General features: G+C 36.8%; 2 protein-coding genes across 2 annotated transcripts; one reads left to right on the plus strand and one right to left on the minus strand.

Annotated features, from left to right (window-relative positions):
• Nucleotides 1-2,169: 2,169 nt before the first annotated feature.
• LOC149391346 (uncharacterized) lies at nt 2,170-3,076 on the plus strand. The gene is made up of 2 exons (XM_089621117.1): nt 2,170-2,937; nt 3,045-3,076. Exons 1-2 carry the CDS (start codon nt 2,259-2,261, stop codon nt 3,074-3,076), a joined length of 711 nt encoding a protein of 236 aa, XP_089477243.1. The 5' UTR covers nt 2,170-2,258.
• A 4,541-nt stretch (nt 3,077-7,617) lies between these two features.
• Nucleotides 7,618-11,745, minus strand: LOC149391347 (transmembrane protein, putative (Protein of unknown function, DUF642)). Its single transcript, XM_089618986.1, has 4 exons — nt 11,455-11,745; nt 10,760-11,257; nt 8,754-8,977; nt 7,618-8,259 (listed from the first exon to the last, which is right to left on the minus strand). The coding sequence occupies exons 1-4, from the start codon at nt 11,528-11,530 to the stop codon at nt 7,957-7,959; spliced, it is 1,101 nt and encodes a 366-aa protein (XP_089475112.1). The 5' UTR covers nt 11,531-11,745; the 3' UTR covers nt 7,618-7,956.
• Between the last annotated feature and the right edge of the window lie 669 nt (nt 11,746-12,414).

Raw genomic sequence — 12,414 nt, forward strand, 5'->3', positions numbered from 1 at the left:
TTGTAAAAAATATGAGTTGTCAAATTGGCCAACTCATACATATTTGATAACTAATTTACTTTTGAAAATAAACAATAAACTAAATATATACGACAAAAGATTCAAACTCAATAAAATAGAGTGTGTTGCTCCAAAATTTATAGCATCGTCTTTGCATCTGACTCTATAAAATGGTTACATAACTTCACATTCAAACTCCACTATAAACCGGGATTGCAAGTAAGATTGTGTCAAAACTGCCAAGATAAACTTGGATGACTTCGCGGTCATGTGTAACAACAAGACCTCCTATACCCAACAACCTATTTTCTTTGCCCTTAATTTTAATTCTATTAGCGGTCATGTGTACAACAAGACCTCCTATATCTTCTTTAAGGTGTGAGCTTCAAGAAGGAAAACATATACATTATGGATTCTAAAAATATATAATGACATATTTTTTTTATTATTTATATATCATTTCTGTCGTCGATAACACGAAACCATTTCCTCATTTGAGAGGCTAAGATGCTTAGCTACCTTAGTCCCTCTTGTCAATAGTATGAACATTTTTTTTAACATTCCCTATGTTAGCTTGGTAACTTTTTAGTGATTGTCAAATTAGTTTGATATCTATGGTTATGCGAGACCTTTTTTGGTTTTCACACACATGAATTCTCGCGTGACGGTCTACTTGATAAGGATTAGTGTACACAATCATCATCGTACGCTAAGGGCGTTTTTGGTACACTATTTGAGTTTGTAACAGCATTCAAACTTTGATCATTTAAAATAATCTTTAATTTGGAAATTTATATAAGCAGTTCGAAAATTTCATGAAAATGAGAATTCAAATTGAACAATAATCATGGTATGTAAGACTTTATGTTAAATAAGTAATATACAAATTATTGTAAAGTAACTTGCATAATTCTCAAGTATTTGATTAATTTTATAGGTATGTACTAGGCATGTGCACGGTCCGGTCCGATCCAAAACTGGCAAAAAAATCGGACCGGACCGCTCAAAACGGTCTAAAAAAATCCAAACCGGACCGGACCGGACCGTTTGGACCGATTTGAACCGTTTTACATAATTAAAAAAAACCATTAATTTTCCACTAAAACAAAACATATAATCATGTATAGGAGGGAAATACATGCACAAATGCCTAATTTGGCTAATTGGACATTAATTTATTTTTTTTATATATAAATAAACCGGTCCGGTCCAGTTTAACAGTTTAAAAAAAAAAAAAAAAAAAACCGGACCGGTCCATTTGTAATGAGTAGACCAGACCGGATAAAAAAAATCGTTTTAAACCGGACCGGCGGTCTAAAAATTACCGGTCCGATCCGGTTTACGATTTTTTTGCGCCGCCCTAGTATGTACGTTAGTTGAAAGGACCATGTACCGCACACAAGTATGAAAGAAAATTTGCGGTGTCGCTCTTGTTGAAAATTTTCACTCTTACTTTTGATTAATCGAGCACACCAAGAGATCATATGAGCCACACAAATACATTAGCGACAACGGTAATTATCTTTGAGGCGTTTGGAATGCAAAATCGGATAGGAATAACAATCGTTTTTTTTATTATTATTATTATGTAACACCCTTGCTTCAAGCCTCCATGGACGTCAAACTCACAAACTTGTGGCTCTTATACACGGTTACGCCGCTAGTACTACTTTATGGATCAATGACTAGACCTGCATATCAATATGAGAGTCTTTACACATTCCTCTGTCCTCCATCAAACTCTTTATAAAAAATCGCATGCTTAACTTTGGAATTAATTCTCAAGCGATGTATTTTTAAAAAAAAAAACTAATGTGCATCTTGCTAGTATAAGTACTATACATCAATCCATCCATTTAAGCTCTTCTCAATTGTGAAGTCTTCTCATACCTACACAATATCCAAATCACTAGATTTGACATTTCTTAGACAGAAATTGTTTCACCTCGTACAACATTCCATTATTATTAGTCGCTAACAAAATATCATCCACATATAAAATAAGGAAACATATCTTACTCCCACTGACCTTCTGGTATATACATTGATCCATGACATTCTCTTCGAAACCGAAAGAAGTTATAACATCATGATATAGTTAATTTCTTCAAAAACATAATTCTTATAAGCATGTTTAATTTCTATAAATTGCAGCTAGTCAAACTGTTAGTTACTCTGATGTTAAGTGCGATGTCCCCGAACTCAAAGGGGACAACTTTAAGGTTTGGAAAGAAAGAGTTCTCCTTCAGCTGGGATGGATGGATATTGATTATGCCATAAGGAAGCCTGAACCCCCTAAAATCACTGAGAAAAGTACCCCTGATCAGGTTGATCTTTATGAAAAGTGGGAGCGATCTAATCGCCTCTGCGTTATGTTCATAAAGACCAAAGTATCTGCTGGGGTTAGGGGTTCAATTGAGGAATATGACAATGTTCGTCTCTTAATGAAAGCAATAGACGATCAATTTGTCACTTCAGATAAGGCTTTGGCTAGTACTCTTATCATGCAGTTCTCGTCCGTGAAGCTCACTGGAATAGGAGGTATGCGTGATCATATCATGCGTATGAGGGATATTGCGGCTCAATTAAAGACACTGGAAGTTGAAATGTCTGAAACCTTTCTGGTTCACTTTATTCTGTGCACTCTGCCCCAACAATATGGTCCATTTAAGATTTCTTATAACACACATAAGGATAAATGGTCAATCAATGAACTCATGACCATGTGTGTTCAAGAGGAGCATTGGTTGGCTATGGAACAGGGTGAGAAAGTGAATCTGACTTTCTCCGAAAGGAAGAAGAAAGATCGTGCCAAAGGCAAAGGCAAGCTCTCTGTCAAACCGGACATTAAGAAAGAGTCAAAGTGTTTCTTTTGCAAGAAGAAAGGACACATGAAGAAAGACTGCTCTAAGTTCCAGAATTGGCTTGAGAAGAAAGGTATTCAATTTTCGTTTGTATGTTATGAATCAAATCTAACTGATGTTGATCATAATACTTGGTGAATTGACTCTGGTTCTACAATCCATGTTTCAAATACTTTGCAGGGTATGCAAAACCTACGGAAGCCAGTGGGTAGTGAGTGCTATATCATCTCAAGAGGGAAGATGAGCTCACATGTGGAGGCTGTTGGTTCTTGCAATTTGGTTTTGAGTACTGGTTTTATTTTGCATTTAGAAAAGACCTTTTATGTTCCTAGTTTTTCAAGGAATTTGATTTCAGTTTCGAGACTTGTACCTTTTGGTTTTGGTTTTAACTTTTTGGATGATGGTTTTACATTATTAAATAAATCTAAAACTGTTGGTTATGGTACATTGTCTCATGATGGTCTTTATTCTGTTACTTTGCAAAATAATACTGCTTATAACTCTTTGAATGTTACTGCTGGGTTGAAACGTTGTATTATGAATGAAAATTCTTCTCTATTGTGGCACAGGAGATTGGGACATATCTCCATTTTAAGAATCAAGAGGTTGGTGAATGAAGGGGTACTTAGTACTCTTGATTTTACTGACTTCGAGACTTGTGTGGATTGCATTAAGGGAAAGCAAACCAATAAGTCTAAAAAGGGTGCAAAGAGAAGTACTGAATTGTTAGAAATCATACATACTGACATTTGTTGTCCAGACATGGATGCTAGTAGTCCAAAATACTTTATCACTTTCATAGATGATTTCTCACGATATATGTATCTCTATTTACTTCGTTCTAAGGATGAAGCTATAGATGCCTTTAAAGTTTTCAAGGCTGAAGTAGAGTTACAATGCGGTAAACAAATTAAGATAGTGAGATCAGATAGGGGTGGTGAGTATTATGGTAGATATACAGAGAATGGACAAGCACCTGGGCCATTTGCGAAGTTTCTTCAAGAACATGGGATTGTTGCCCAATATACGATGCCTGGTACTCCAGATCAAAATGGTGTATCAGAAAGAATAAACCGAACTTTAATGGACATGGTGAGAAGTATGAGGAGTACCACAAAACTTCCTCAATTCTTGTGGACTGAAGCACTAAAGACGGCTGTGTATATATTAAACCGAGTTCCAACCAAGGCTGTTTAAAAACGCCTTTTGAGTTATTCAAAGGTTGGAAACCCAGTTTGCAACATATACGCATTTGGGGATGCCCGTCTGAAGTGAGAATTTATAATCCACAAGAAAAGAAACTAGACTCTAGGACTATTAGTGGGTATTTCATTGGATATGCTGAGAAGTCTAAAGGTTATAGATTCTATTGTCCATCTCACAGTACTAGGATTGTGGAATCAAGGAATGCAAAATTTCTTGAGAATGACTTGATTAGAGGGAGTGACCCATTGCGTGATTCGGTCTCTGCAATGGATCACAATGAAGCTGAACCTTCTAGTTCAAGTGATAGATTGATTATCATACACACTCCTCAAGCTCAATCGTGTGTACGACAACCAACTATTGAAGTTCCACAAGTTGATAATGCTGATCATGTAGATCAAGTTGCTGATCAAGATCATGTTGAACAACCTATTGAACAACCTGTTGAACAACAAGATCATCAAGATCATGATGAAGCACCATTAAGAAGATCTACTAGAGTTAGAAATTCAGCAATCCCTAGTGATTATGAAGTATATCTGCAAGAAATGGACGGTAACATTGGAGCCGAGAATGATCCTGAAACGTTTTCACAAGCTGTAAGTTCTAAAGAATCTAACTTATGACACGAGGCTATGATTGAGGAGATGAACTCTATGGGAAAGAATCAAGTCTGGGATCTTGTCGAGTTGCCTGATGGTGTAAAAGCCATCGGATGCAAATGGGTCTTTAAAACAAAGAAAGACTCACAAGGCAACATCGAGAGACATAAAGCAAGACTTGTAGCCAAAGGGTTCACTCAAAGAGAAGGAATTGATTACACTGATACATTTTCGCCTGTATCAAAGAAAGATTCACTTCGCACAATTATGGCATTAGTAGCTCATTTTGACTTCGAGCTACATCAAATGGATGTGAAAACGGCCTTCCTTAACGGAGATCTAGAGGAAGAGGTTTACATGAAACAACCAGAAGGATTCTCCTCTAGTCACGGTGAGCATTTACTCTGCAAGCTTAATAAATCCATTTACGGTTTAAAACAAGCCTCCCGCCAATGGTATTTAAAATTTCATGATGTTATAACTTCTTTCGGTTTCGAAGAGAATGTCATGGATCAATGTATATACCAGAAGGTCAGTGGGAGTAAGATATGTTTCCTTGTTTTATATGTGGATGATATTTTGTTAGTGACTAATGATAATGGAATGTTGTACGAGGTGAAACAATTTCTGTCTAAGAACTTTGATATGAAAGATATGGGTGAGGCATCTTATGTCATTGGCATTAAGATCCATAGGGAAAGATCACGAGGCATTTTGGGTTTGTCTCAAGAAACCTATATCAACAAAGTTCTAGAGAGATTTCGGATGAAAGATTGTTCGCCAAGTATAGCACCTGTTGTGAAGGGTGACAAATTCAGTCTTGATCAATGTCCAAAGAATGATCTTGAGCGGGATCAAATGAAGAATATTCCATATGCTTCCGCTGTGGGAAGCCTTATGTATGCTCAGGTCTGTACCAGACCTGACATTGCATATGTTGTTGGAGTATTGGGTAGATATCAGAGTAACCCAGGTCTTGACCATTGGAAAGCTGCAAAGAAGGTTATGAGATACCTTCAAGGAACAAAGGGTTACATGCTTATGTTCAGACGAACCAATGAATTGGAGGTGGTTGGTTACTCTGATGCTGACTACGCAGGCTGCATAGATTCCAGAAGATCCACTTCAGGATATATGTTTATGCTAGCCGGCGGAGCTGTATCTTGGAGAAGCACGAAGCAGACGTTGGTCACTACTTCCACCATGGAGGCCGAGTTCATATCTTGTTTTGAAGCTACATCACATGGTGTTTGGTTGAAGAGTTTTATATCTGGGCTTAGAGTTGTAGACTCTATTTCTAGGCCTATTAAGTTGTACTGTGACAACTCAGCTGCTGTCTTTATGGCTAAGAATAACAAAAGTGGAAGTCGAAGTAAGCATATCGACATCAAGTATCTAGCCATAAGAGAACGTGTTAAAGATGGAAAAGTGCTCATCCAACACATTAGCACTGAGTTGATGATTGCCGATCCTTTGACTAAAGGCATGCCACCAAAGAAATTTAAGGATCATGTGGAAAATATGGGACTTGGTTCCATAATGTAATTTTTCATAGTACGCTACATTTCCATTTATGAAACTCGTATTCAGTTTAATATTTCTCATATGGTTTGTGCACATTCATTATCATTATTGATTTGAGAAGTATTTTATTATGTTTGGACCTAGAATAAACATATGGTTTATTCATTATTTTTTGATGGGTAATTTGTGAAAAGTAATATATATGATACATGGAAGATAATACTCATTTATAGAGGACTCATCGCCATGATCTATATATTAATTTTCTTGTGACATATATTGAATTTATAGACCAAGTGGGAGAATGTAAGATATACATTACGAATATATAATATATGGATACTAATTACCGTATATTGTATATGGAGTATATTAAGTAAATACGTTATGATATATCTCTCCATTTATGGTCTATCAAATCCCATAATTATAGCAACGAATCAATACACATTAAGCCTCTCATTTCCGTTTCTCTTTGATGGAAAGGAACCGGTTTATAAATTGAGAGAGAGTTGTTTTGGTCCCTAAGCCTTTTAATCTCATTCATAAAAACACACCATCTAGTTCGAGGTTATTTCGGTTTAGAAGAGCAAAACGACGTTCCTTGACGCCGGCGAAGCCATTCCGAGTCACCGATAAAGCTCCGACGATTTTCCGATAACAATGGCCGGAGGTAAACGCTTGATCCATTTAGCTTCCGCTTTAAGGTTCATGTTTCTTATCATATGTTTTTGGATTAGAGACTATATTATTCTTACACATACTTGGTGGTTCCCTTGTGGATCACAGGGTTCTGACTCCTAGCTTAAATGAGAATCAATTATATGTTTATGTTGATAGTTTGAATCCAAGAAATTCTGTGAGAACTAAAATTCGAGGAATAATGTAAATTGACAATGTCTCATCTTCGTCTAGAAACTTTCACTACAAAATTTGATTTTCTCCACAAATTGTCTAAGAATTCCACTTTCTACAAACTATCATTTTTTGTCTAAAATCTGAGTACGAACATAGCCTAAGGATGAAGGATGGTTATGAAGTGAAGTACACAAATCTATAAATTGTAGACCCCCACTCTAACTAGTAAAAATCTATATTATGGATGAGTAAATAATCTCTTTTTTATATGCTTGACAATTTTGTAAAAGACCTTCTGTCCGTTACAGTTTTTTGCCTAATTAACAATCAAATATGTTAAGACATTGAAACATGAACTACAAACATAATTTTTAAACTTGAAGGAAATTTGCATTTGTGGAATTTGATCTCACACCCTTAAACATTTCACACATATACACACACACACGAGATAATGCCCTCCTAACACTTTGTGGTGTAGAGCTGTCAAATTTAACTTCGAACAAAAAGTTTTATGAATTTGATCGGAATATATATTACATTCATAAAAGTAAAACAAGCGGTAGAAAAATCAAACTATATCTTATACACTACTCTCACCTCAATAGTATACATAAAAGTAGAAACATATACCGTTTATTTTTCTCAGCTCATGCTGAACATATACCATTTAAAAACTTCCCTGCCCGGCTTCTCTTACGAAACAAAGAGAAAAACGTATCCCACATATATATCTGATTTATCTATATAACTCTTCATATTACATAAATGACCACCCACATAATCCTTCTCTTATACAAGATAGATAATAGAAATAAAACAAAAGTAAAAAAAAAAAAAAAAAATATCATGTGATGAAATCACGAAATGAAACCGATATATATAGATGTGCATGGGAGCGTCTAGTTCTTCTTGCGGACGCTGAGGAGCGAGACGTTGTCGACGACGGGCCCGCAGAGGGAAGAGAGGTCGTCGCTGCGGGTGTGGTAGTATGTGCTGAGGAACATGATGCGGACTCGGGCGTCCTCGGCCACGAATCGGAGGACGCCGCGCTTGGACCCACCGTTGCCCTTGGACTCGTACGGGACCTTCACCGTCGCCCGGTCAGCAAACGCCTCCACCACCATGGACCCCTCGCAGGCGTTGCTCGCGTCCCCGATCGAGAACGTCAACATGTACGCTCGCCCCGGCACCGTCCGCACCACCTAAAACACATAATATCCTAATTTAATATCAAATTATCTAAGCAAGCATTTTAAATAAATAGTCATTATAGTGATGTGCTATTGTTTGGACTTTTTAGCATTCCATTTATGCTCTTTAAGCCTGGTGGTTTATTTACAATTATTAACGACTATTTACAACTATTAACGTCTTTTGACTTTGTTAGTAAAATCTAGTGGCTATTTACTTAAAATTTAACAAAGGTTGATTATATGACAAAACTTAAATTTTATATGGCTATATATCTAGAGAGCCCACAAAATTAACACTTTTCATATATATATATAAAAAAAAATGAAGATCACTATAGATCTTAGATTATCTCTTTAGAAACCAGATCCTCTGTCTAAATTCTATGTTACTCCAATTATATTATGACAAGTCACATATTAGTAGTTTCTTTTTAATAATACTAAAAATGCAGAGTTAAAAAAAAAAAAAAAAAAAAAAAGGTGTTGGTTTGGGGCGTGCTGACCTGTGCGATGGCGCTCTCTTTGCCGCCGACGAGCTCGACGGCGCACTTTCCGTGTGGGACAGAGAAATGGGCGGAGTCGATGTACTTGACGGCCTTCAATGACTCGACCATCCAATACGGCAGCGGTGAGTGGTCGTCCTCGATGTTCGGCGGAATCAGCACCCCCGTCGTCGTGTTAAACATGTACGGCCCCGTCTCAAAGCTCGGGTTGCGTATCAGGTTCGCTGTCAACAATTACATCATAATCATAACCATAATCATAATCATAATAATAATAAAGTTGAACGTGATGAGACGAGACTACAGGGCTATTAATGTTGACTGGTGGTCTCATGCAACAACTAGTCCCACACCACTAACTACAGTGACAGATAATTGAAAATTAGAGAGTTTGATTATTGTCGGGTGACAAATTGGGTTAGGTTTCCAATTTTGAGAATGGGAAGAATGGTAATAAATGACAGCTCTGCACACATATACAGATACTGCTTAGTAATACATTCTACGTTCATGTCATGGATGGAGTTGGACCAACAATCATGGAGGGAAATATTTTTTTATTTTAATGTCATCGTCTCATTCATATCTTAAGTATGGTTCCCGAAACAATTCAAAGTGAGAATGATATTAAAGGCAAAATTTTCAAGCTCTGTTAGTACTACCAACCGGGACCATTTTTTTTTTACCCTTAGCTGACACTCTCTCTCTATATTTATATAATCATGCAGTGGTGACGAAATAACAACCTGCCATTTATACCTTAGAAATGGTAAAACTACAGAGCACATAAATTATGTCTTGTGACCTTGTGTGGTCCAAGAAAACTGAGGTGAGTTAGGATTAGGAATCCTTGGAAATAAAATAATCAATACTTTCTATCTAAAAGATAATCTCGGACTCGTTCCTAGTCCCAGATAACAATAACCAGCTCACCATAAGGTCATTCAATGAAAAAGGATTGATATTAGTAGTTGATAAATTGTATAGTCATTCTTGCTGATTTTGTACACAAGAAAAAGGAGTTTTAAATATTTTATGCCAGGAACGAGGGAGATGGCTAGAAAATTAACATTTCACGTAAATCGGTGCTTAAAATACTTGGGGGCCGTTTGGTTTAGTTTTCTAAACTCGTTTTCTGTTTTTAAATTCTGTTTTCTGATTCTAATTTTTAAATTTAAAAAACAGATTTAGAATTACGTTTCAAAATATTTTAAATGTTGTTTGGTTATGTTTTCCATTCAATTGTATAGAGATAAAACAGAAAACAACTTTTCATTGTTTTCTGTTTTCTAAACAAATTTCAAAGAAAACAGAAACATGATTCTAAATCTGTTTTCTGAATTTATAACCAAACAGTTTTTCTAAAACTGTTTTCTAGAATTTAGAATCAGAAAACAGAAAACAAAAATAGAAAAGTTAATCAAACAGGGGCTTGGTTTTTCGGCCAGTAAAAAAAATTGTTATTACGTTGTCACCGATTTGGGAAAAAAATTCAAAATTTTATCAGTCCCGGATTCCAGAAGAAAAACAAAATATTGCCAAAAAATTTATTTATTGGTTGATGGGTATACCGGTTTTTGAACCATTTGGTTAAAATTAATAGATTTTCCGGTTAAAACCAACCCATCGAATTTCTTTAACCGGCCAAAGATTACATCTTTACTAGAAATCTTTAAATCGACCTTATAAGTTTTTCAAATTTTTTTTGGGATTCGGACACAATTGCCTTATTTTAGTGAATGGGTAATTTCTATTTGATTTTTTTGAACACCTATTTCTATTTGAAATTTGTTTCCAAATCAATACTAATTTTTAGTGTGAAATTTTATGCAAACGCAAGACACTATTAAGAAGAGAAAAACACGATTAAGGCCTAGAAACCTATCATAATATAAAAATTAAGTAAAAAACAATTAAAAAAATTAGGTGGACATTTCTAGTAGTGTTGCATTTGAAATTTCGAATCAATAAATTCAAACGCAAGGAAAAGAGGAAAATGAACTCACAGCTATCAGGCTTTGGAGTGATGAGCTCCTTGAGCGCAATGGAGTCGATGAGGGGCCCACAAGCCGGGTCTTCCTCAACCCCCGGGTTGTGAATGATGATATCCGCCACGCTGGCAGGGGCGAGGAACGCCCACGAATAGCAGTCCCACCCGTTGCTACCGTAGAGCGTCTGTATCGGAAGAAGCCCCGAGTCCGGAGGCACCGACACGTTGAGCCTCTCCTCCTGCGCGCACGTGCGGGCCGCGCAGAACGTCAGCGAGTAGAACATCCCCTTCGTGACGTTCACGCGCTGCTTTATCGACGCCTCGTTCCCCAGCCGTACCGCGCACGCGCCTTCGGGGACCACCAAGAGCATGTCGCCTTGCTTTTGCCCCGCCTTTATGTACTCCACGAACCCCGATATCTCCCACTTCGGGATCGCGTATTTTCCGATCACTTCCGTTCCCTTCATCGACGACTTTTTCGGTGCCAGCTCGAAGTCTCCGTTCGCCAGTAATCCTAAAAAACGACATGTCGTTTTTTTATCATCGTTGTTAATAAATGCTCTATACTGTCTCTACTGATTTTGCTGCCAACTTTAGCCAATAAAAAGCACGAGGCTAAATGACAAGCAAGCCCTTGAGATTATCAAGCTTGCTTGCCCATGGTTTTCTTTTTCAAATGATCAAAACAAGATGTAAATTATTTGAGCTTACCTTCTATGAAGTTGGAGGAAAGGGCAGAGTGGAAAGTGGCGCAGAATAGCACCGATAATAAGGCGATCCGTTTCATTTTGATTGTGAAGACTGTCTCTGCTTCTTCTAAGTGTGTTTATGAGAGTGTGTGTTTTGTTTTCGGATTTGCTCAAGGGACTTATATGCATGCTAAGCTAAGAGACAGCCCTCTTCTTCTCCAACAATTACGATGTTTGCCATTTTGCTGCTCTCGATGAAGAAACAGCTGACACATTTCCTTAAATAAAACATATAATAATATATAAATTAGAAAGTTATCATAAAATAACTAAAAATTAAAATCTCTTATATTGTTATTCAGAAAAGGGTGGGAGAGTTTAGCTTTAATGGTCCAAAATTTCTCGGTACTATCTCTACTCTATCTCCACATGGGGGGTTTCCCTAAATGACAAATTTGCCCCTTCAGAGAATGATGTCGTGGTTTTGGCTTCTACCATGAATTAAAGACAAAAGCTGTTGGATTTCACGTGGTCTCAGTCCCCTAAGCTGATTCGGGTTTCATTAAGCTGCGAAACCAAAAAACACACGGCCTTTATCTTGAGTTTTCCCAAATACTGTTGGAAGGTCGTTTTGTCATTTTACGCTGCTCATTTCTTTCTCACCAGCACAAATAATTCGGATTAGCAGGAATATTTGGGAAGAGAGACTTATGTATATTTTTTAGTTGTTGACTATCACGCATATACCTGATGAAAGCAGAGTAATCGCGTGATGAAAAACATGGTAATTACAACATTCATTCTACATAAATGGAGCGATAATATATTCTATTTTCTTTTAATTTTTTTGGCCTACGGCTAGAAGGTCATTTAATGAGAAAGGAAACACTTAGGGCCGTTTGGTTTAGTTTTCTAAACTCGTTTTCTGTTTTTAAATTCTGTTTTCTGATTCTAATTTTTAAATTTAAAAAACAGATTTAGA

Source organism: Urtica dioica, chromosome 7 (assembly GCF_054948205.1).
Source record: "Urtica dioica subsp. dioica isolate 48M chromosome 7, U.dioica_male_clone48M_v1_H2, whole genome shotgun sequence".
In the NCBI taxonomy this organism is placed as follows: domain Eukaryota; kingdom Viridiplantae; phylum Streptophyta; class Magnoliopsida; order Rosales; family Urticaceae; genus Urtica; species Urtica dioica.

What these genes read in the sequence shown, in the direction of transcription:
- LOC149391346 (XM_089621117.1), top strand. Translation starts at nt 2,259, where the DNA reads ATGGATATTGATTATGCCATAAGGAAGCCTGAACCCCCTAAAATCACT. An exon ending in GAATTGGCTTGAGAAGAAAG is followed by an intron (nt 2,938 to 3,044) that starts GTATTCAATTTT and finishes AATACTTTGCAG; the next exon opens with GGTATGCAAAACCTACGGAA.
- LOC149391347 (XM_089618986.1), bottom strand. Translation starts at nt 11,530, where the DNA reads ATGAAACGGATCGCCTTATTATCGGTGCTATTCTGCGCCACTTTCCAC. An exon ending in TTCCTCCAACTTCATAGAAG is followed by an intron (nt 11,258 to 11,454) that starts GTAAGCTCAAAT and finishes GTCGTTTTTTAG; the next exon opens with GATTACTGGCGAACGGAGAC. An exon ending in AAGAGAGCGCCATCGCACAG is followed by an intron (nt 8,260 to 8,753) that starts GTCAGCACGCCC and finishes TATGTGTTTTAG; the next exon opens with GTGGTGCGGACGGTGCCGGG.